Below are 21544 nucleotides of genomic sequence, written 5' to 3'. Positions count from 1 at the left end.
CTCACCCAATGTGGTATGGATCTGCTATTTTCTTTACTTTAGAACCGGAACCCCCAACAGCAGCTAGCTAGCTAACTAGCTAGTAGTTAGCTAGCCACTGCTAGCGGTCATCAGCTAACCTTCAGCCCGGACAACCCCTGCCAGTCTGCACAGCGTGATTCAACCCAGAGCTTATCAGACTTCTTTTTCTCCATATCCCCAGATTCCTACCGCAAGCTCTGAACCTCTTCACCTGGATCATTCAGCTAGCTAGCTGCTATCCGATTGGCTTCTCCTGGCTAACATCTCTGTCCCGAAGCACGCACCAATTAGCCTGGAGCTAGCCTATGCTAGGCCCATTTCCCGGCTAGCTGAAGAGGTCCATCAGCCACTCCTTGGGCTACAATACCTATTTTGCCAATTGGCCTGGACCCCTTTTATTGCCAATATGGAGCCCCGCCGATCCATCACAACTGGACTACCGACGTAATCCGCCCAAGGTTTTTTTTCAACAGGCTCCTCCATCGCGACGTCCCCTGAATGCCCATCTGCTAGCCTGCTAGCCACGGCCCGCTAGCTGCCTAAAGCATAATGGACTATTAGCTGAAGAGGTCCATCAGCCAATTTTTTGGGCTACTATACCTATTTTGCCAATTGGCCTGGACCCTTTTACTACACGGACCCCTGCTGATCCATCATGACTGGTCTGCCGACGTAACTGCACGAGGGGGCTACAACAGACTTCTTCCGTCGCGACGTCCCTCTAAGGCCCTTCTGCTAGCCTGCTAGCCCCAGCCCGCTAGCTCTCTGAATCGCCGTGTCTCCAGCCCGCACAGCTACTCACTGGACCCTATGATCACTCGGCTACGCATGCCTCTCCCTAATGTCAATATGCCTTGTCAATTGCTGTTTTGGTTAGTTATTATTGTCTTATTTTACTGTAGAGCCTCCAGCCCTGCTCAATATGCCTCAGCTAACCCTCTTGTCCCACCTCCCACATGCGATGACCTCACCTGGTTTAATTGATGTCTCTAGAGACAATACCTCTCTCATCGTCACTCAATGCCTAGGTTTACCTCCACTGTACTCACATCCTACCATACCTTTGTCTGTACATTATGCATTGAATCTATTCTACCGCGCCCAGAAACCTGCTCCTTTTACTCTCTGTTCCAAATGCACTAGACGACCAGTTCTTATAGCCTTTAGCCGTACCCTTATCCTACTCCTCCTCTGCTCCTCTGGTGATGTAGAGGTTAATCCAGGCCCTGCAGTGCCTAGCTCCACTCCCATTCCCCAGGCGCTCTCATTTGTTGACTTCTGTAACCATAAAAGCCTTGGTTTCATTCATGTTAACATTAGAAGCCTCCTCCCTAAGTTTGTTTTATTCACTGCTTTAGCACACTCTGCCAACCCGTATGTCTTAGTCGTGTCTGAATCCTGGCTTAGGAAGGCCACCAAAAACCCAGAAATTTCAATCCCTAACTATAACATTTTCCGACAAGATGGAACTGCCAAAGGGGGCAGAGTTGCAATCTACTGCAGAGATAGCCTGCAGAGTTCTGTCTTACTATCCAGGTCTGTACCCAAACAATTTCAGCTTCTACTTCTAAAAATCCACCTTTCCAGAAACAAGTTTCTCACGGTTGCCACTTGCTATAGACCACCTTCTGCCCCCAGCTGTGCCCTGGACACCATATGTGAATTGATTGCCCCCCATCTAACTTCAGAGCTCACGCTGTTAGGTGACCTGAACTGGGACATGCTTAACACCCCGGCCATCCTACAATAAGCATTTTTCTATGGCTGGCCATGCTTTCCACCTGGCCACCCCTACCCCAGTCAACAACCCTGTACCCCCCACAGCAACTTGCCCAAGCCCCCCCCCCCCCCCCATTTCTCCTTCACCCAAATCCAGATAGCTGATGTTCTGAAAGAGCTGCAAAATCTGGACCCCTACAAATCAGCAGGACTAGACAATCTGGACCCTCTCTTTCTAAAATTGTCAGTCGAAATTGTTGCAACCCCATATTACTAGCCTGTTCAACCTCTCTTTTGTATCGTCTGAGAGACCCAAAGATTGGAAAGCTGCCGTGGTCATCCCCCTCTTCAAAGGGGGAGACACTCTAGACCCAAACTGCTACAGACCTATATCTATCCTACCCTGCCTTTCTAAGGTCTTCGAAAGCCAAGTTAACAAACAGATCACCGACCATTTCGAATCCCACCGTACCTTCTCTGCTATGCAATCTGGATTCCGAGCTGGTCATGGGTGCACCTCAGCCACGCTCAAGGTCCTAAACAATATCATAACCTCCATCGATAAGAGACAATACTGTGCAGCTGTATTCATAGACCTGGCCAAGGCTTTCGACTCTATCAATCACCACATTCTTATCGGCAGACTCAACAGCCTTGGTTTCTCAAATGGCTGCCTCGCCTGGTTCACCAACTACTTCTCAGACAGAGTTCAGTGTGTCAAATCGGAGGGCCTGTTGTCCGGACCTCTGGCAGTCTCTATGGGGGTGCCACAGGGTTCAATTCTCGGGCCGACTCTTTTCTCTGTATACATCAATGATGTTGCTATTGCTGCTGATGATTCTCTGATCCACCTCTACGCAGACGACACCATTCTGTATACTTCTGGCCCTTCTTTGGAGACTGTGTTAACTAACCTCTAGACGAGCTTTAATGCCATACAACTCTCCTTCCGTGGCGTCCAACTGCTCTTAAATGCAAGTAAAACTAAATGATTAGTCTTCAACCGATCGCTGCCAGCACCTGCCCGCCCGTCCAACATCACTGCACTGGACGGTTCTGACTTAGAATATGTGGACATCTACAAATACCTAGGTGTCTGGTTAGACTGTAAACTCTCCTTACAGACTCACATTAAGCATCTCCAATCCAAAATGAAATCTAGAATCGGCTTCCTATTTCGCAACGAAGCATCCTTCACTCATGCTGCCAAACATACCCTCGTAAAACTGACTATCCTACCGATCCTTGACTTTGGCGATGTCATTTACAAAACAGCCTCCAACACTCTACTCAGCAAATTGGATGCAGTCTATCACAATGCCATCCGTTTTGTCACCAAAACCCCATATACTACCCACCACTGCGACCTGTATGCTCTCGTTGGCTGGCCCTCACTTCATATTCGTCGCCAACCCCACTGGCTCCAGGTCATCTATAAGTCTTTGCTATGTAAAGCCCCGCCTTATCTCAGCTCACTGGTCACCATAGCAGCACCCACCCGTAGCACGCGCTCCAGCAGGTATATTTCACTGGTCACCCCCAATTCCTCCTTTGGCCGCCTTTCATTACAGTTCTCTGCTGCCAATGATTGGAACGAATTGCAAAAATCACTGAAGTTGGAGACTCATATCTCCCTCACTAACTTTAAGCATCAGCTGTCAGAGCAGCTCACAGATCACTGCACCTGTACATAGCCCATCTGTAAATAGCCCATCCAACTACCTCATCCCCATACTGTTATTTATTTATTTTTGCTCCTTTGCACCCCAGTATCTCTACTTGCACATTCATTTTCTGCACATCTATCACTCCAGTCTCTACAGTGTTTCTTTGCTAAATTGTAATTATTTCACCACTATGGCCTATTTATTGCCTTACCTCCCTTATCTTACCTCATTTGTACACACTGTATATAGCCTTTTTTCTATTGTGTTATTGACTGTATGTTTTGTTTATTCCATGTGTAACTCTGTGTTGTTGTTTGTGTCGCACTGCTTTGCTCTATCTTGGCCAGGTCGGAGGTGTAAATGAGATCTTGTTCTCAACTAGCCTACCTGGTTAAATAAAGGTGAAATAAAAATATTATAAAATCTTGAGAAAATGTCCACACACATTTCAAAGTTTACTAGCCTTTACATGCAAACCTCGCCAGCAAAACATTTTAGTGCCCCCCCTTCTTGACCGCGGATAATTTATTTTAGTTTTAAAGGTCATTTCCTGCAATTCTACACATTTTACCATTTTACATTTTACCACAAAATAATTGTGCAATTTTAAAGCAAGTTTACGGCAAATTGGACACATTTTGCAAATGTATAACTAATTTCAGGGAATTGGGAAACCTAGTCAATTGCACAACTGAATGCATTCAACCAAAATGTGCTTTCCGCATTTAACCCAACCCCTCTGAATTAGAGAGGTGCAGTGGGCTGCCTTAATTAACGTCCATGGCACCCAGGGAGCAGTTGTTGATGGGGGTTAACTGCCTTTCGGTTCATGGCCAAACACTCTTAACTGCTAGGCTATCTGCCTCTAGGCTACCTACTCATTTTGCCATGGGATGAAGAGGAAAATTGTTAGTGTTACAGCACATTTTCTACAATTCTACACATTTTGCCATGGGGCGAAGATTTTTTCCCCCCGTTTTAAAGCTAATTTCCTCAAATTCTACACATTTTGCCATGACTTATGCCATGTTAGAATTAAATCTGAGTGAGAGTGGCTAACAAAATCAATGGGGGCACGTGCCCTTCATGCCCGGTCGGTAATTCAGCCATGATTAAAAAAATGTCTTACTTTTAATCCTGCCCTGTTATTTCATAGAGAAGCATTTGAGGGCCTTTCTTCTCTTTTTTTTTTTACCAGAGATCATAGAAACACACCATTTTCATGTACACACTGGTATGGTGGAGGAGAGAATTAATATGAAGTGGCAGAATTGCCCTTTATAGCTGAGCTCCTAGTAAGAATATGTCCTTGTAGGAATATGTCCTCGTAATCTTTAGCACAAGTACAGATCTTACACAGATAAGAGGGTGATAAGCCTTACACTGACACAGAAAACAACCACCCTTAAAAAGTGTAACAGTAGTTTGCGCTTCATGTCTCTGGGCTCTGGACGCCCTCTGTTGGCTACTGATTACTCTGTTTTTAAAGGGTCGTGTATGAGCTCCTTAAAATATTGACCAACAGAAAGGCATAGAATAAGAAGGGTTATTATAGTAACAGATGAAAGGGCCACTATATCTGGTCCTTGTTGTTTTCTGGTGAAGACGATGTAGTGGTAGTTTTTTCTGATGAGGATGGTATAGTATTGACAGATATCTGAGGTTTTCTGTTTGACTTTGGGGCTGAGGTCTTTTTGCGTTTGTGTGTGTACTTCTGTGGTGAGGACGATGACATTTTTTTCAGGGGGGTGGGGACCGGGGCCATTTTGATATTCTGGGTCTTGTTCGTTGGAGTGGGGGGTGTAACATACTTGAGGTTCAGAAGAGTCTTCTTTTTTGAGGTGGAGATTGAAGTAATATTCTGTGCCCGTTTCGGCTTTTGTGGGAGAGGTTTTCTGTTGCTGGATGAGGATCTAGAAGGAGCTTTGCGGGTCTTGTTCTTTATGGAAGGGGGCACAGCGATCACCCCCACCACCCTAAGTCTAATGGGAGCTTCTGCTGTTCCCGCCATGTTCCGTGCCTGGCACCGATATTCTCCTGCATCCTTGTACGAAAGTCCATTTAGGTTGATGATGGACCATCGGATTCCCACACGCGGAGATTCCTGAATAACTGTAATGTAACACAAAAATAGGTGACTCAAGTCTATTGACAAGACATGCGGCAATAAAAGGGTCAAAATGCAGCTAGCCGGGGTAACATGAAGTACTTACAGCTGTCCAAGTTAATGGGTAGTTTTTCAGGGTCAGCTTTGCTGTACGGTTGTTGACAGCACTCTGTCAAGATCAAACATAATCAGACATTTGAAAACAACAGCACAGGGAATGATTTTCCATGTTAAAATTGAAGAGTAGGGTTGAGTTTAACTGGATGCAATGTTACAGAATGTTCATAGATATTTACCTGTATTGTATATGGAGGCTCCTGCTGCTTTGGTCCAGGTGAGTACTGGCGTGGGGTAGCCTGTAGCATCACAGCGGAGCATCACGTTGCTGCCCAGCGGGGAGGTAACCCGGGTGGCTGAGGGCTGGACAGAGGGCCTCTGGCACCGCGACAAGTCAGCCTCTGTGAGGGGGGCCCCCAGCTGGTCGGCAGTTCCCCCGCTACGGCTACAGGTGAGGAGCTGGTCCATCAGAACTACAGGGCTCTCCTGGTACTTAGACTGGGCCAGCAGCATAGAGATTTGGCAGTCACACTGCCACATGTTGTCATGGATACCTGGAGACACAAAAAAGAGCCGGACCATTTGTCTTAGCTTTGAAAAGGAGTGAAATGGGGAACATGTCCAATAAGAAATGAATGTTTTTTACGTGAACATTTGAGATATGAGTATTTCTCAATTTCAGATGCTGTCCTTTGACAAGGGACCTATTTTTGCATAGAACACTAAGATTACTATTAGTGAACCATACCCAGCACTCTTCTCTGTGTTGGGCCTGCTAGTTGGGCAGGGGGAGGGAACCAAAGGTCCAACAGCTCTGAGGGCAGAGTGGTCAGTCTGTTGCTGGACAGGTCCAGGTAGGTGACGTTGGGAAGAAAGAGGGCAGCATGGGCAGGGAGGCTGGAGAGGCGGTTATTGTGCAGACCCAGGGTGCGCAGCCGCGGCATGTCCCTAAGCCCCTCCCAGGGGAAGGCAGAGAGAAGGTTCCCGTCCAATCGCAGCTCACGCAGCGCCTTCAGGGAGAGGTAAGTTTTAGATACTGTCAAATTTAGTTTTCATACAAAACCAAGTAATTCTAAGGATAGTGTTGCAGATACTGCTAGTTAAAATAGAGAGGATTATACAGGTAGGAGTATGCCCACTTCTACCTTCAAGTTAAGGAAGCTGCTGGAGTGGATGGTGGTGATGGAGTTGTAGGTCAACCACAGGAACTGGAGCTCAGACAGGTAGAAGAAGGCTGCCCTGGGCACTCTGGAGATAGAGGTCTTCTCCAGACGAAACTTGACTGTGTCGGCTGGAGCATTGAGGGGGATGGCCGACATGCTGGGTTCGCTGCACAAAACAGACCTGTCAGTGCAAACAGCGTGATATATGAATCATGTATGTGAAGAATGCACTGAGAAGAGTAGCTAGCTATCAGAGCTAAAATGCCTATCAGTCCTATTTAGCAACTCAAGGAATTTAAGAGTTAACTGTGTTTGTTGTATAAACAAACAAGCATGGCAAATGACATGTCTACCACCTCCTTTGCCATAATTTTTTACAATAATATTTTACTCAACCTCTGACCAAACATATTTCTAAAATGTTGTCCAACCATTCCAGAGCACATAAATATTGATGCATAGTTGATCAAAATGTAGTCTGTCAGGCAATGCTGTATAAAGTACAGTATATGTTTTAAAGAACAACACAAATGATCCAAGATGTTAGTTAAATTCATGCAGATCCATTGATATGAGAGAAGGAGCACACCCAAGCAAGCAACTGAAATTAAGGCAGTAAATTAAGACATTTATTTAACTAAAGTGTACGCTACCTGAGACCTGTCCCATTGCTCCCTCCTTGGTAAACACAAGTACACTGAGTAGGGCAGGAATGGGCCACCAGGAAACAACAATGTAGCATCTGAACCAAGAGAAGTCGATACATTATTCACCAAGCAAGGCCAGAGTAAGCAAAACCTCTGTTTAGCTCCATATTCCTCTGTTTACCCTCTGTTTAGTTGACATTCCCAGTCTGCCGCTCCCAAATTCTCCTACATTAACGTCAAGTGGAAAGAAGCAGAGGCAGATTAGTTGGGATTACGCAGGTTACTAGGTCTTCTTCTTAATCCTGTGCCTCACTATATAGCATACTGCTAAATCACAAAATCAGAGGTCAAGTACCCTACCTAAAACAATGCCAGTTGGTTGGCCTGACATGTAATCCATTGCTGATTATTGAAAAACCTTATTATCAGTAGTTAGATTTTATGGTATTTTAAATAAATAGCTATGTTTTGTGATATTTAATTTATACACAAACCATGTCATGGTTTTTATTCTGTCGTGAAAATGTGTATTTTCTTGCATAGTCCTGTATTAGTTTGGTTACTTTATATTTTTCAGTTAAATTTTCACACATTTACCACTTGAAAAGTTACATACTGCTTGACAGTCACTTAAATGTACTAAATAGTGGAATCACAGCAACAACAAAAAATAATTATATATATATATATAATACTTCCAAAAAAGCACTCCTAATTCTAGAAACAGTGTTGCTTGATTTTGACATTTCAACTATTTGACAGTTGAAATTGACACGCCCCTTGCCATGATGTTAGATTGGTTTATTACACACGTGACACAGGGTGGGCGGGGGTCCGGAAGTGCCATTAACAGTCTTGAATGTTTTGTTTGTTTCCTGAAACATCATTCTAACGGCGTGTATAACATGTCGACCATGCCACCAACTGTGAATGATCAACCGGTACTGCATCGGCGGGAGTTTGAGGAGCTAGACAGTCGAATAAGATGTCAATCTCATAATCCACCCAACTACACAGAAAGGAAAACGTTCCAGGTAGCTAAAATATATTTTATAATGAACCCTCATTGGTCTATCTGTAGTAACGTTAACGTCGTTAGCCAATGCTATCCAGCGGGTGTAGTTAGCTAGTTATCTAGGCAATGCGAGCAGCGCAATATTTATCAAGTGGCTTCAGCTCAAAAGTTTATGCCTAACTAGGTGATTTACATTTCATGTTGTGCTTGCTTGCCTGGATTATTACTATTAGCTAGCTAATCCCTTGCCATGTATTTGAGTCATGATGATATGAGAGCAACTCGATAGCTAGCTAACAGCTAGATATGACAAGAGTGATGTGTGATCTGTGTACCTCCGGTCATCAGGGAGGGAACATTGACAGCTACATTTAGTGCATTTATTGTATTGCTTTGGCCAAGGATTCTGCTGTCACCTAGCTACTTGCACAACCAACAGTTGCATTTCAAAGCTGACAGGCAGTCTGACTCCAGCATGTACCAGTATAACGCACATAATGAAGTTATACTCTGTAAAAAGAGTCCTTCACACAGCCTTATAGCATTTCACACAGCCTTATGACACATCACAGAAAGAGCTAGCAGACACCTTGAAAGAGAATGGAACTCTAACTGATACACTTCAATCAGAAGACAGATCTGATGAGAAATCAGTTCATTCCAAAAGTTCCCCCACCCTCATATGTAACCAAGCCACCCTAGCAGACATGGAGAGTGACAACCTGTCCCAAGCCTTTGGGAATATCTCCCTACTGGAGGCAGAGGTGAATGAGCTTCGTGGTGAGGTGACAGTTCTGAGGCAGGAAAAGGAGGACCTGAGAAAGAAACTGGCAACGGTCTAGAGCATAATGAGGTAGCTGACATTAGGGAGGAGTTAGAAAAGGAGTTGTCAGCAGTCAAAGAATTGCTACAACACAGAGACACCACCATCCACAATCTAAGAGAACAACTGTAGCCTACCACAACCCTCACTACCACACCCTCACATTGTTAGTACCACTGCTTCTCATAGTGAACCTCCGGAACTCACAGACTCGGCACAAGAGGTCAGTAACCAGACCCAGTACAACTCCTCCTCCCACACCAGCACATTCCCTTTGTCAGATAGGTCTGACCAGACCTCCCCAAGATGCTCACATCCCAGAGCACCAGCACCCAGCGCCAGCATAGCCATGCTGGGACACAAAGGAGAGAGGAAGACAATGAAAGGCCACCTATGGTCCCCACTCCATCCAAAGAGCATCACTCCAGACACCACAGCCCAGAACAGCAGAACACAGACTATGGCTTTCATTTTATGTGACTTCAATTGGAAATTCTCAGAGAGAAACTGCTATTCCCTGGCATGTCAGTTAGAAAGCTATGGTGCCCAACAACAGCAAGTGCCTTAAAGTATTGTCAAGCAACAAATTAAATGGAGCCAAACATATTATAATTCACACAGGTACTAATGATTTGATGGCAATGGGAGGACATGTAGCTCATACAATTGGCAGTCAGAGCTGCAGAGAGATTTCCTAACACCAAAATCACTATGAGCACCCTGTTGCCACGTGGAGATGTGCCCTTCCACATTATTCAGAGCAACAATGATGAGCTGTCTAGAAGTTGTGCTTGGACAATGTTTACCTAGCGAACCACCAGGAAATTTACCCCCAGCTGAGGTATGCGCTAGTACACTTGAACAAACAGGGTGTTAAGGTGTTTGCTAGGAAACAATTAAAAAAAAATCTGGGACAAAGCAAAAGCCAAAATAAAAACTCTGCCATACATCTTCCACGATTACAACCACCAGCCCCCACCCAGAGAGACCAGAACCACCCTACCCCATCGGTTTCCTTCCAGAGAGGCCAGCTCCACCCTACTCCATCGGGCCTCTTCCAGAGAGGCCAGCTCCACCCTACAACATCGGGCCCCTTCCACTACCCCTCCTCCCCATTCTAACAGAACAACACTCCAATCAGAAGAGACCAACAGTCCAGCAAGACCGCTATGCAGAAGTGGTACAAAGAATAGAGCACACTGCTGCAGCTGAGCTAAACCAGATAAAGCATCTGCTGAACATAATCTGCTAAATCCACTAATTCCTTCTTTGTTATTATCAGAAATAGAATTATTAGAAATACAACCTATTATGAGTTTTATATAAACTACCCAGGAAAGGGTGAAAGTTGACTCATAAATGAATGTAGCCTCAGAAACAAAGTTCATAAGATTAGTACCGGTAATTTGCTAATCTAAGATAATGTTAATATTACCAATTTCTGAGACTCACTTAGACAGGACCTTTGATACAGCTGTAGGAATACAAGGATATAACATCTATAGAAAAGGCAGGAATGTCTACGGGGGAGATGTTGGTGTATGTATGTATATATGTATATATATAATGGGGATCCTAATAAACTAAACACGACCACATGCCTATCCTTGGTATGGTATCCTCTCCTGCACATTCCATGTAGAGTAGCTACTTATTTTGAACAGAGCCCTATGTCGTCCTGGAGAATTGTAGTCCAGCACACTGTATGGGGAATAGGGGTGTCATTTAAACTTAATCCATACTTGTCTTTTCAGGATGACCCCAGAGGCAGACCACTTGGATCTAGGTGGCAAGACCCTCCTGGTGACCCCGGGACTTGGTGGTCATGCCTCTCTGGTGACCCCGGAACCACGTCCCACCCAGTTGCTGACCCCAGAGCCAGGTTATGCCGCTCCAGCGACCCCAGGGCCAGACCACTCCCAGCCGGTGACCCTACGGCAAGGTGGCCAAGCATTGACGACCTCACAACCAGACCTCAGGTGGACGACTGCGAGCGGATGGGGACTCTGTTTGGGCAGCTGAACAAGTGCCTGCGCAGTGCAGGCTTCACCCAGATGTACTTTGGGGAGAAGATTGTGGAGCCTGTGATCATCATCTTTTTCTGGGTCCTACTGTGGTTCCTGGGCATCCAAGCTCTGGGGCTGGTGGGGACTCTGTGCATTGTCATCATCTTCATCCAGAAGTAACTGGATCTCCGGCCTGTTTGGCAGTTGGGAGCTCCAGTGTCTAAAAATGAAAAAATGTGAACTTACAGCGTGAGTCCCTCACTGTCTTTTCTGTTTGCAATAAGGCTTCCTAGATTTGTTGAGCGTTTCTCGATGCTCAGCTTCATACCGGCCAATGTACGCTATATGGATGAACATTTTAGAGTGCTGACGAATAAAATGGAGGCCTTGCTCCTAACTACCGGTTGCCTGGTTTCAAGCTTTTAAAACAAATCTAACTCAAAATCAGACCACTTGGCTCACTAGCTATACCCCAATACTCAAAGGCGATGTCTCATCTTACGTGTGAGTACTGATTTGAAAGAACTGGATCAATGAAAGCAATATGTCTCATAGCTTAAAGGTAGAGTCAGCGAAATGACATTGCACTAGCAGCGCTGCAGATAGTGTGATGAGCAAGATGCAAGTCACATACAGTATCTGCATGTACACGGTTTCGCTTCGAGCTCTTACAACATGGTAGCCACTGGACAAAAACACCAGAGAAGTTTAGCCTCACGCTCCAACTCTCTTAGTTTTTGTGGAAATTAACCCTCTATACGGTTTACTTTGTGCATTTACATCATATAGCTGACTCTACCTTTAACTAGTTTTGTCTCACAGATTAACTGGTATCTATCATTTTCAAGTGTTATGAGACTTTGATCATGAGTGATGGCAATCAAGGAAAGAAAGTCTGTCAGGAGTATTTGGATGTAGATTGCTTCAATTAGCATTTCTAAAGGTGCAATCTGTAAAATGATATCTATGGTGTTCAGGGAATTATACTATGTGTGGGGGGAAAAATAACCTGTAGCCTTGGAATATGGTCTTTCTATGAGATTTACATATACCAGCAGCTCATAATAATTTCTATGATACAGTATATTTGTAGTGAGAGCAACATTACTTACCTCCACATTTAATGCTATATGCCATTTGGTTATAAACAATGGAATGAAGTAAAAGGTCATTTAGTCGTTAGCAATTATACAAATCAACAGGTCTGTTGCTGCTTCATTAGTTTTAATTACCAATGACCATCAGGACATCTTACAGATTGCACCTTTTTAAGGCTAATTGGGAGCAACATTCTAACACCTGCATGCCTCAAAAGGACAAAGCTTGCGGTCCAAACAATTAAAAGACACACCCTATCCCCTCAGCCCTCAACTTTAGTGGACACTTCTGATGACGTATCATGACGTCTGACGAGTATACACTTGCAGGGCGAGGGAGGAAGGAATCATTTTTAAATGGACCACTCTTGGCCGGAAATTCTTTACTCCTTCATGCTGCTATGATTGTGTTTTCAGCCACTGGTGGCTTGTCGGTGCTTTATATGCACTACATTCAATTATGAGTGCATGTCTACTTATATTAAATATATAATTATTAATATACGCCTACTGTATAATAGCTAGCAAATTAATTAGCTAACTAACGTTAGCCTGCCTAGCTGGAACTTCTGAAGAAGGGAAATGTTTTATTTCTACAATTTCCAAAAGATAACCAAACAAAAACATATTTGGACCACCCGCCAAGATGGCGACAGGGATTCCCCCAAGGGCATACGGTGAGGGTGTGTCGTTTAAGTGTTTGGACTGGAACCCTTGAATGCATAAAACTGACTGGTTAATTAGGTTCTATAGTAACTGAAGTTGTCCCCCTACGTTTTAATATGCATTCAAACATCTCCCTTTGACATGCATGTAACCTCAGAGTGAAGGAGAAATGTGTGCTCAGGACAATCCAGGATGTTTAACCAATCATGGATGTTTAACTTGCACTTATATCAAGTCTATCCCTACATTATCTCAAGCCTATCCTTTTGAATGAGAATTGTACATATATACAGTGCATTCGGAAAGTATTCAGACCCCTTGACTTTTTCCACCATTTTGTTACTTTACAGCCTTATTCTAAAATTGATGAGGATTTGTATTTATTTAATACATCTACACACAATCCCCATAATGACATAGCAAAAACAGGTTTAAAAAAACAGAAATACCTTATGTAAATAACTATTCAGACCCTTTGCTATGAGACTTGAAATTGAGCTCAGGTGCGGCCTGTTTCGATTGATCATCCTTGAGATGTTTCTACAACTTGATTGGAGTCCATCTGTGGTGATTTGGAAAGGCACACACCTGTCTATATAAGGTCCCACAGTTGACAGTGCATGTCAGAGCAAAAACTGAGCCATGAGGTCGAAATCGCTTCCAAAGGTGCTTCATCGAAGTACTGAGTAAAGGGTCTGAATACTTATGTAAATGTAATATTTCAGTTTTTTTATTTTATTTTTATAAATTTGCAAACACTTCTAAAAACCTGTTTTTGCTCTGTCATTATGGGGTATTGTGTGTAGATTGATGAGGGGGGGAAACGATTTAATACATGTTAGAATAAGGCTGTAACAAAATGTGGAAAAAGTCAAGGGGTCTGAATACTTTCCGAATGTACTGTACATTGTCATATATAATGAGTGGTATATCATTCTGAAAACCACTCCAAATGTAAACAGAAGGTGGTGCTGTAAGGCTAACAAATACTTTTCTTGCTGGTTTTTCATTGTCAATTCATGTGAGAAAGTCTATATCAAATTGCAAAGTTGAAACTGACTAAATCACTGCTTTTGTTAGATACGGCTACTATCATACAGTTTGAAGATAATGAGGATGACCATTTTTCTGTCATTGGTGTCTAAATATTCAACATCAAACACAACATCAGAATGGATGATAGCTTACAGTATCTACTTATACTACTGTAACCCGGTGCACTGTTAAGCATGCCCAGTGTTCACTGCATGAGAATCATTGTTTAACTTGTGGGGTATTAGATACACATCACATACACTCCTAGGAAAATATTCAGCAACACTATTAGTGCAAGAGCCAGGGATGTAGTCCACACTGGTAAATTAATGTTGTCCATAAGTGCTGATCCAAAGTAGCCTTTGCTACCAAATGGTTAAGGTTAGGGAAACCTGATCCTAGATCTTTGCTGGGGCCAATCTCTACCAGGATTCATCGACTGTAGAATAAAACAGTCATTTTATAATCTTGTGCTACCAACTAAAATACATTAGTTCTTGTGGAATGCTTTTTGGTGTTTGGCATGTTCCATGTTTACAGTGCCTGGAATGTATTCAGTCCCCTTGACCTTTTCCAAATGTTGTTACGTTACAGCTGTTTTCTAAAATGTTTTTTTTTCCCCCTCAACAATCTACCCCATAATGACAAAATGAAAACAGGCTTTTAGAAATTTTACCAAATGTATTAATAATAGAAAACAGAAATACCTTATTTACGTAAGTATTCAGACCCTTTGCTATGAGACTCAAAATTGAGCTCAGGTGCATCCTGTTTCCATTGATCATCCTTGATGTTTCTACAACTTGATTGGAGTCCACCTGTGGTACATTCAAATGATTGGACATGATTTGGAAAGGCACACAACTGTCTACAAAGGGTCTCACAATTGACAGTGCATGTCACAGCAAAAACCAAGCCATGAGGTCGAAGGAATTGTCCGTAGAGCTTCGAGACAGGATTGTGTCGAGGCACAGATCTTTGTGTCGAGGAACACAGTGCCCTCCATCATTCTTAAATAGAAGAAGTTTGGAACCACCAAGACTCTTCCTAGAGCTGGCCACCCGGCCCAGCTGAGCAATCGGGGGAGAAGGGCCTTGGTCAGGGAGGTGACCAAGGACCCGATGGTCACTCTGACAGAGCTCTAGAGTTCATCTTTGGAGATTGTTGTCCTTCTGGAAAGTTCTCCCATCTCTGCAGCACTCTACCAGTCAGGCCTTTATGGAAGAGTGGCCAGGCAGAAGCCCCTCCTCAGTAAAAGGCACATGACAGCCCACTTGGAGTTATTATTTCAGAATAAGGCTGTAACGTAACAAAATGTGGAAAAAGTCAAGGGGTCTGAATACTTTCCGAAGGCACTGTATATGCAAAAAAAGTGGAATCTCTATTAATATTTACAAAGTAGGTTTTTAAGAATGTTTGGTCACAAAGCAAAACAAGATGTGAATCTACAAAGGGAGCGAGTGAATTGAGAGTGAATTAATTGGATTAAATTGACATTGCATCAGATTCACTGTAGGTATGTCTGTGATCAGTTTGTTAAAGGGATGCGTGATCTTTGTTTACGAATGAGAATATAATTCCTCTGTCTATGTTGAAATGTTGGGTAAATTACAAGGTGGATGATGTTTGAGAAATTTGTAACCAATGTTAAGTTTTTTTTCTCAATCTTTTTGGCACTAATTGTACACTAAGTGTTAATTCTTTACTACTGTATGAGTATGAGGGTCGTTCCACCAATTGGGTGCCTTTTTGAGTAGTGTAACTTGGTAAAAAGTTAGTTTTGTTTGACAATTTTTACATTCTGTCATAAAAAGCACATGTTAAACTTAATAAAAATTAATAAATAACATGTTTTCCCATCTCAATAGGTTGAATTAAAAAATATGACAATAGTAAGTGCCATATAAAATAACAGGGTTGACTGTGACAGGGTTGACAATTTCATCTTAAATCAGCCTTAAATTAAAACATTTCTAGCCTGTCAATCGATGGTTAACAGGGTTGATGTGGTATGCTCAACCCACTCAGTTTTCCACCACAGAATACCAGAAAATGGTCGAAAAGAGTACAACCAGTTCAACCGCTTTTACACTAGGGTATGACTAAAAGATTTTCAATGTTTCTTTCAAAATATATAGTTTCATCATATTAAAACGAGAGTTCAGTTCACGTAACAGGGTTGATCTTAAAATGAGAGGCAGGTTTTGGGGGATTTTTTTACCTTAAAAGGAATCACTAATCACATTGAATAAATAATAATCGGCAGAAATAACTTAACTAGGGCTTTACAATGATGGTGAAACCTTGGAGAAATGTTGGGGTTAAGTGGGTTGTTATGTTATTCCTGTGTGTCCTGTTCTCAACACATGAACATGTGCCTCTGCAGAAATACCAAACTAGTTGAGCAAGTCATGGCCATAGAAATATTTCATTCTAATTCTATGGTCATAACATCATACTGTTCTGATGACATCATAATGAATTTTAATAAACCTGTTTATGATGTAAATCAAAATTCCTTGACCAGAACAGGGAGGTTTCAGGAAGGTCCTGCTACATTTCACCATATCATGATGCAAGAGCAGGTCAGTGCTTAATTTGTAAAAATATCTTGCCTGAGACCTGACGACTTCTTTTTGCTCTTGATCAACAATCTAGCCTTTAGCTCAGCGGGCAAACACAGTCGAATGGGACGCTGACCAGGTGATCTGTGTTGAAACCCAGTCACATAGTTATTGTATATTCAAATCATATTTTATTGGTTGTATACAGGTATTTAGCAGATGTTATTGCGGGTGTAGCGAAATGCTTGTGCTCCTAGCTCCAACAGTGCCGCAGTATCTAACAATTCGCAACAATACACACAAATCTAAAAGTAAAATAATGGAATTAAGAAATATATACATATTAGGACGAGCAATGTCGGAGTGGCATTGACTAAAATACAGTAGAATAGAATACAGTATATACATAGGAAATGAGTAAAGCAGTATGTAAACATTATTAAAGTGACCAATGATTCCATGTCTATGTATATGGGGCAGCAGCCTCTAAGATGCAGGGTTGAGTAACCGGGTTGTAGCCGGCTAGTGATGGCTATTTAACAGTCTGATGGTCTTGAGATAGAAGCTGTTTTTCAGTCTCTCTGTCCTAGATTTGATGCAACTCTGCTGACCTCGCCTTCTGGACGGTAGCGGGGTGAACAGGCCGTGGTTTGGGTGTTTGATGTCCTTGATGATCTTTTTGGCTTTTCTGTGACATCGGGTTCTGTAGGTGTCCTGGAGGGCAGTGTGCCCCCGGTGATGCGTTGGGCAGACCGCAGCACCCTCTGGAGAGCCCAGCAGTTGTCGTACCAGGTGGTGATACAGCCTGACAGGATGCTCTCAATTGTGCATCTGTAAAAGTTTGTGAGGGTCTTAGGGGCCAAGCCAAATTTCTTCAGCCTCCTGAGGTTGAAGAGGCGCATTCTTCACCACACTGTCTGTGTGGGTGGACCATTTCAGATTGTCAGTGATGTGTATGCTGAGGAACTTGAAGCTTTCCACCTTCTCCACTGCGGTCTTGTTGATATGGATAGAGGCGTGCTTCCTCTGCTGTTTCCTGAAGTCCACGATCAGCTCCTTCGTTTTGTTGATGTTGACTGGAGGTTATTTTCCTGGCACCACTCCGCCAGGGCCCTCACCTCCTTCCTGTAGGCTGTCTCGTCATTGTTGGTAATCAGGCCTACTACTGTTGTGTCGTCTGCAAACTGGATGATTGAGTTGGAGGCGTGTCATGGGGCCACACAGTCATGGGTGAACAGGGAGTACAGGAGGGGGCTGAGCACGCACCCTTGTGGGGCCCCTGTGTTGAGGATCAGCGAAGTGGAGGTGTTGTTTCCTACCATGACCATCTGGTGGCAGCCTGTCGGGAAGTCGAGGACCCAGTTGCACAGGGTGGGGTTCAGACCCAGGGCCCCGAGCTTAATGATGAGCTTGGAGGGTACTTTGGTGTTGAAGGCTGAGCAATGTTCATCATGTGTTGAACCGTGCTTTCGGCCGCAGGGGGACCAGCAGCTCTGCAAAGCCCAGGAGGCCCAGCGTGTGGAGCGGGCCGTGCTGCTGGAAGCCGTCCAGGGCCTGGAGATCGAGTTGTCTGTGTGCCAGCAGAGACAGAAGGACCTGCAGGACACTTTCTCCACAGCCCAGAGCCACTGGAGGGCCCAAGAGGAGCGGCTGCACCATGAAGGTAACAATGGCACTCATCTTCATCTAAAATGTGTGTTTTATAATTTGGTGCAATGTTTCCCAATCTGTTTCTTGGGGAAGATCCTAGAATTTGCTGCAGTGTGTTTTAGCAGTGTGTGTGTGTGTGTGTGTGTGTGTGTGTGTGTGTGTAGTGTCCTCCCTTACCTGTTTGTTGGGAGACCACAGGCAGATGACCGACAGTTTGATTGAGACAGTCAAAACCGAGCAGAAGAAAGCAGCCAATCAGTTTGCAGAGCGGAGGTCAGTAAATTGATAATGACAGGCTGTGTTAAAAGATTTCTACTCAAGAGCTTGATGATTAGTTGATTTATTGAATCACGAAAACATTTATGATTTCTGGGGACTGGAATCGAATCCCCCAGATTTAAGTTGATAATGATTCCTTGTTGACCATTTCTTCTTTATTTCATGAAGCACGGAAAAGCCGGGCAAACAAGATGAGGTAAAATTTATGTATCTGTTTATTCTTCATTGACCTTAACACTTTATTGAGGAGTTATGCCAGCTTTACATACTTCCTCTTACTTGTCCTTTAGATGGTTGCTGATGCTGCTGAAGGCAAGGGCTACAATCAGAGCAGGCCCCGGCTGCAGCGCACCATGAAGCTCCACTCCGACCTGCACCAGGCCTTAGAGGGCCTCCAGCTGCAGACACTAGCATCACCCTCCCCATCATTAGACCCCATGAGCTCCTACCAGGTCTCCGTCCAGCAGCTTCAGGAGGAGCTGCAGAGAGAGAAGGACCAAGTATCGAGGCTGGTGGAGCGTCTGGAGAGGGCTGAGCAGAAGTCAGAGGAGCTGAGGCAGCAGCAGGAGCAAGATGCCAAGGAAAGCTGGAACACTGTCCACCAAGAGATGGAGACCAACCAGGAGATGGGCGGCATGGTGGAGCGGATGAGGGGGAAGGTGCAGGAGGTTAGCGCCATACTGCGACGCAAGATAAGCTGGGGTGGATGGGCTGGGATGAAGGATGAGGAGGAAGAAGAAGAGGAGGGGAAGCCTGCAAATGCCCTTAACTCAGAGTGCGTAAACCAGTGTCAGACAATGCACCCAGATCCACAAATGCTAGAACAGGCTCAAAGGAACCCAGAACTAGAACCAGAGAAGGGAGCCCAGGACCAGCACTCCTGCCTAGAGACGTTGCTGTGGAGGTGGCAGAAGACGCTGGGGGGACAGAGGGACATTGTGAAGAGGCTGAAGGCCGACATGAAGAGGGAGACAGAGAGCATGCAGGTGATGGCTGCCGGCCTCTTGAACAACAGACAGCACAGCCTGGACACATGCCAGGTCCAAGCCCTTGAAGAGCACCTGGAGATCTGGAGGCGGAGGCAGAGAGAGATGAAAATGCAGGTAAGATGGATGCTTGTTTAATTCAAGTGAGTCTTATCTGTCATGCTTAATTTTTTCATAAAAAAAAAATCATAATAATAATAAAAGGGAAGCTATGCATGTGGGCCTACATTGAGCCCTGAGCTACAAAGTCTAATGTCTAGTGGTTCTCTTTTTCAGCTGTCTGAGATGCAGGCCCAGTTTGACATGGAGCGGAACCGCTCTGCCGAGTTCCTGAAAGAGAATGACAAGCTGAGTAGACTGCTTTGCACAGTGGAGTCCTCGGTGGCTGACCTGCAGCCCCTGCTCACCTACCACCAGGTCCTAGTAGAGGACGCCATGAAGGACAACTCTATACAACATGGCCGCCACTGGAGCAAGATGTAAAAATAACTCTCAAAGACTGATGAATAAAAGTTGACAATATAATTTGCTTTTGTGTTTGCTTACTGTTTCGATTGGCCTCTAAAAGATAATGTATGATGTAATTATAACTCTTTCATATACATTTCTGCCCTTTATATGTCCCTAAGTCAACATAAATTGATTGTTCCTTATCTTTACAATAAGAGCTACAATTATCTACTAGACTATACTGAGCACCTACATTGTCTGGGATTCAAATGTCCCTTTATATTTGCAAGTTGCATTTTAAATTGTGCATGCTGCAAACAGATATAATACCTGAAAGTAATTATGTAACAATATATGTACCTACGCTGTAATTACATAGGCATTATTACACATTGTAAAAAGGGTTAAGTATTGCTGCTAAAATGGCTATTCAACCTAGTAGTCCTTTCACCTATCCACTAAGGTACTGGCAACAAAGACGGGAAGCTATTCAATATTATGTTCTTTATTCTGTAAACCCAGAGCAAACAGGGTCTAATTAAAAAGTCCTGTGAGACATTGCCATATCAGCAGTTCATCAGCACAGAAAGCTGATACATATTTACATAATATCGTTTTATTTATAATATACTCTTTTTATTCATATCTCACTCATTTTCAGATAGTTTGTTTTGAATAACATGTTTTGAGTCCTGAAATCACCTGTATAATATTACTTAACATGCAACTATCTGAGCCACAGGCAAAGACTGCCTATCGTCGTCCTGGGGGAAACCCTGTATTTCAAAAAAGTTATTTTTTAAGAACAACGCTTAATTCAATTAATGGGACTTCACAAGGCATTTTGCGTGACTTGTATTAGACCTAGAGTCATGAAACCTTCACAACTTCAGTTTAATTTATCTGTATTTATTTGTATTATTTTACTGCTCTAGGTTGTTATTATTTCTTGGATAACCTTATCTACTATTATGTATTGATTTATTTTTCATTCACTGCGTAGAACACCGGAGGAATTGTCACTAAATTATTACTGTGAATCATTGTAATGTTTATGTATCAATTAATCCCATAAGGGGATGGGTTGCCAACTGGCAATTTGAAACAAAAATAAAATGTAATTCATTCATTCACTGAATATTGAGGGGAATGACTACTTTCAATGTATGTGAAAAAAACAAAATCGGCAAATAATTTGATACAAGGTTTTTCCAGGACGCCGACAATATCGAAGAGAATAAGTCTCCACAGTGTTGGAGAAGAACGAGACAACACTATCTCCCAGAAGAGCCTATCCCACACAGACAGTTCAATCTAGTTTCTAGTTAACACTATATTGCATTTAATCATAAAGCTAAAATTCACAGGTTATATCAAAGGTCATTACAAACAGATGAATCACATGATTGACTCATCTCGGTGACTTATCTATATTACATGCAGTTATGTTAGCTACAAACAAACTGTACAAACTGTACAGTGTTAGTTTAATCTACGTTGAACAAACCGGCAATTGTGATATCCAATTTCATGGCACTTGTATCAGCGTAAGGATATCTAGCCTTGCAATAAAAAAGTCCCTCCCTTTCTGA

The 21544-nt window shown here is 43.4% G+C and overlaps 3 protein-coding genes across 3 annotated transcripts; 2 read left to right on the top strand and 1 right to left on the bottom strand.

Moving 5' to 3' along the window:
* Positions 1-3782: 3782 nt before the first annotated feature.
* On the bottom strand, positions 3783-7500 carry lrit3b (leucine-rich repeat, immunoglobulin-like and transmembrane domains 3b). The gene is made up of 5 exons (XM_039008981.1): positions 7388-7500; positions 6717-6915; positions 6320-6581; positions 5811-6125; positions 3783-5519 (listed from the first exon to the last, which is right to left on the bottom strand). Exons 1-5 carry the CDS (start codon positions 7498-7500, stop codon positions 4981-4983), a joined length of 1428 nt encoding a protein of 475 aa, XP_038864909.1. The 3' UTR covers positions 3783-4980.
* Positions 7501-8223: 723 nt separating this feature from the next.
* LOC120059905 (uncharacterized protein FAM241A-like) lies at positions 8224-11627 on the top strand. Its single transcript, XM_039008980.1, has 2 exons — positions 8224-8415; positions 10974-11627. The coding sequence occupies exons 1-2, from the start codon at positions 8287-8289 to the stop codon at positions 11403-11405; spliced, it is 561 nt and encodes a 186-aa protein (XP_038864908.1). The 5' UTR covers positions 8224-8286; the 3' UTR covers positions 11406-11627.
* A 6208-nt stretch (positions 11628-17835) lies between these two features.
* LOC120060373 (trichohyalin-like) lies at positions 17836-21488 on the top strand. Its single transcript, XM_039009647.1, has 5 exons — positions 17836-18250; positions 18402-18510; positions 18685-18712; positions 18807-19619; positions 19779-21488. Exons 1-5 carry the CDS (start codon positions 17908-17910, stop codon positions 19983-19985), a joined length of 1500 nt encoding a protein of 499 aa, XP_038865575.1. The 5' UTR covers positions 17836-17907; the 3' UTR covers positions 19986-21488.
* Positions 21489-21544: the final 56 nt, after the last annotated feature.

Source organism: Salvelinus namaycush, chromosome 15 (genome assembly GCF_016432855.1).
Source record: "Salvelinus namaycush isolate Seneca chromosome 15, SaNama_1.0, whole genome shotgun sequence".
Lineage (NCBI taxonomy): Eukaryota > Metazoa > Chordata > Actinopteri > Salmoniformes > Salmonidae > Salvelinus > Salvelinus namaycush.
Note: the sequence above shows the minus strand (reverse complement) of the source record. Positions and strands in the feature narration are given on the sequence as shown.

What these genes read in the sequence shown, in the direction of transcription:
- lrit3b (XM_039008981.1), bottom strand. Translation starts at nt 7,500, where the DNA reads ATGTATCGACTTCTCTTGGTTCAGATGCTACATTGTTGTTTCCTGGTG. An exon ending in GCAGCTTCCTTAACTTGAAG is followed by an intron (nt 6,582 to 6,716) that starts GTAGAAGTGGGC and finishes CTCTCCCTGAAG; the next exon opens with GCGCTGCGTGAGCTGCGATT. An exon ending in AGCCTCCATATACAATACAG is followed by an intron (nt 5,520 to 5,810) that starts GTAAATATCTAT and finishes GTTACATTACAG; the next exon opens with TTATTCAGGAATCTCCGCGT.
- LOC120059905 (XM_039008980.1), top strand. Translation starts at nt 8,287, where the DNA reads ATGTCGACCATGCCACCAACTGTGAATGATCAACCGGTACTGCATCGG. An exon ending in CAGAAAGGAAAACGTTCCAG is followed by an intron (nt 8,416 to 10,973) that starts GTAGCTAAAATA and finishes TTGTCTTTTCAG; the next exon opens with GATGACCCCAGAGGCAGACC.
- LOC120060373 (XM_039009647.1), top strand. Translation starts at nt 17,908, where the DNA reads ATGACCATCTGGTGGCAGCCTGTCGGGAAGTCGAGGACCCAGTTGCAC. An exon ending in AATCAGTTTGCAGAGCGGAG is followed by an intron (nt 18,511 to 18,684) that starts GTCAGTAAATTG and finishes TATTTCATGAAG; the next exon opens with CACGGAAAAGCCGGGCAAAC. An exon ending in AGAGAGAGATGAAAATGCAG is followed by an intron (nt 19,620 to 19,778) that starts GTAAGATGGATG and finishes TCTCTTTTTCAG; the next exon opens with CTGTCTGAGATGCAGGCCCA.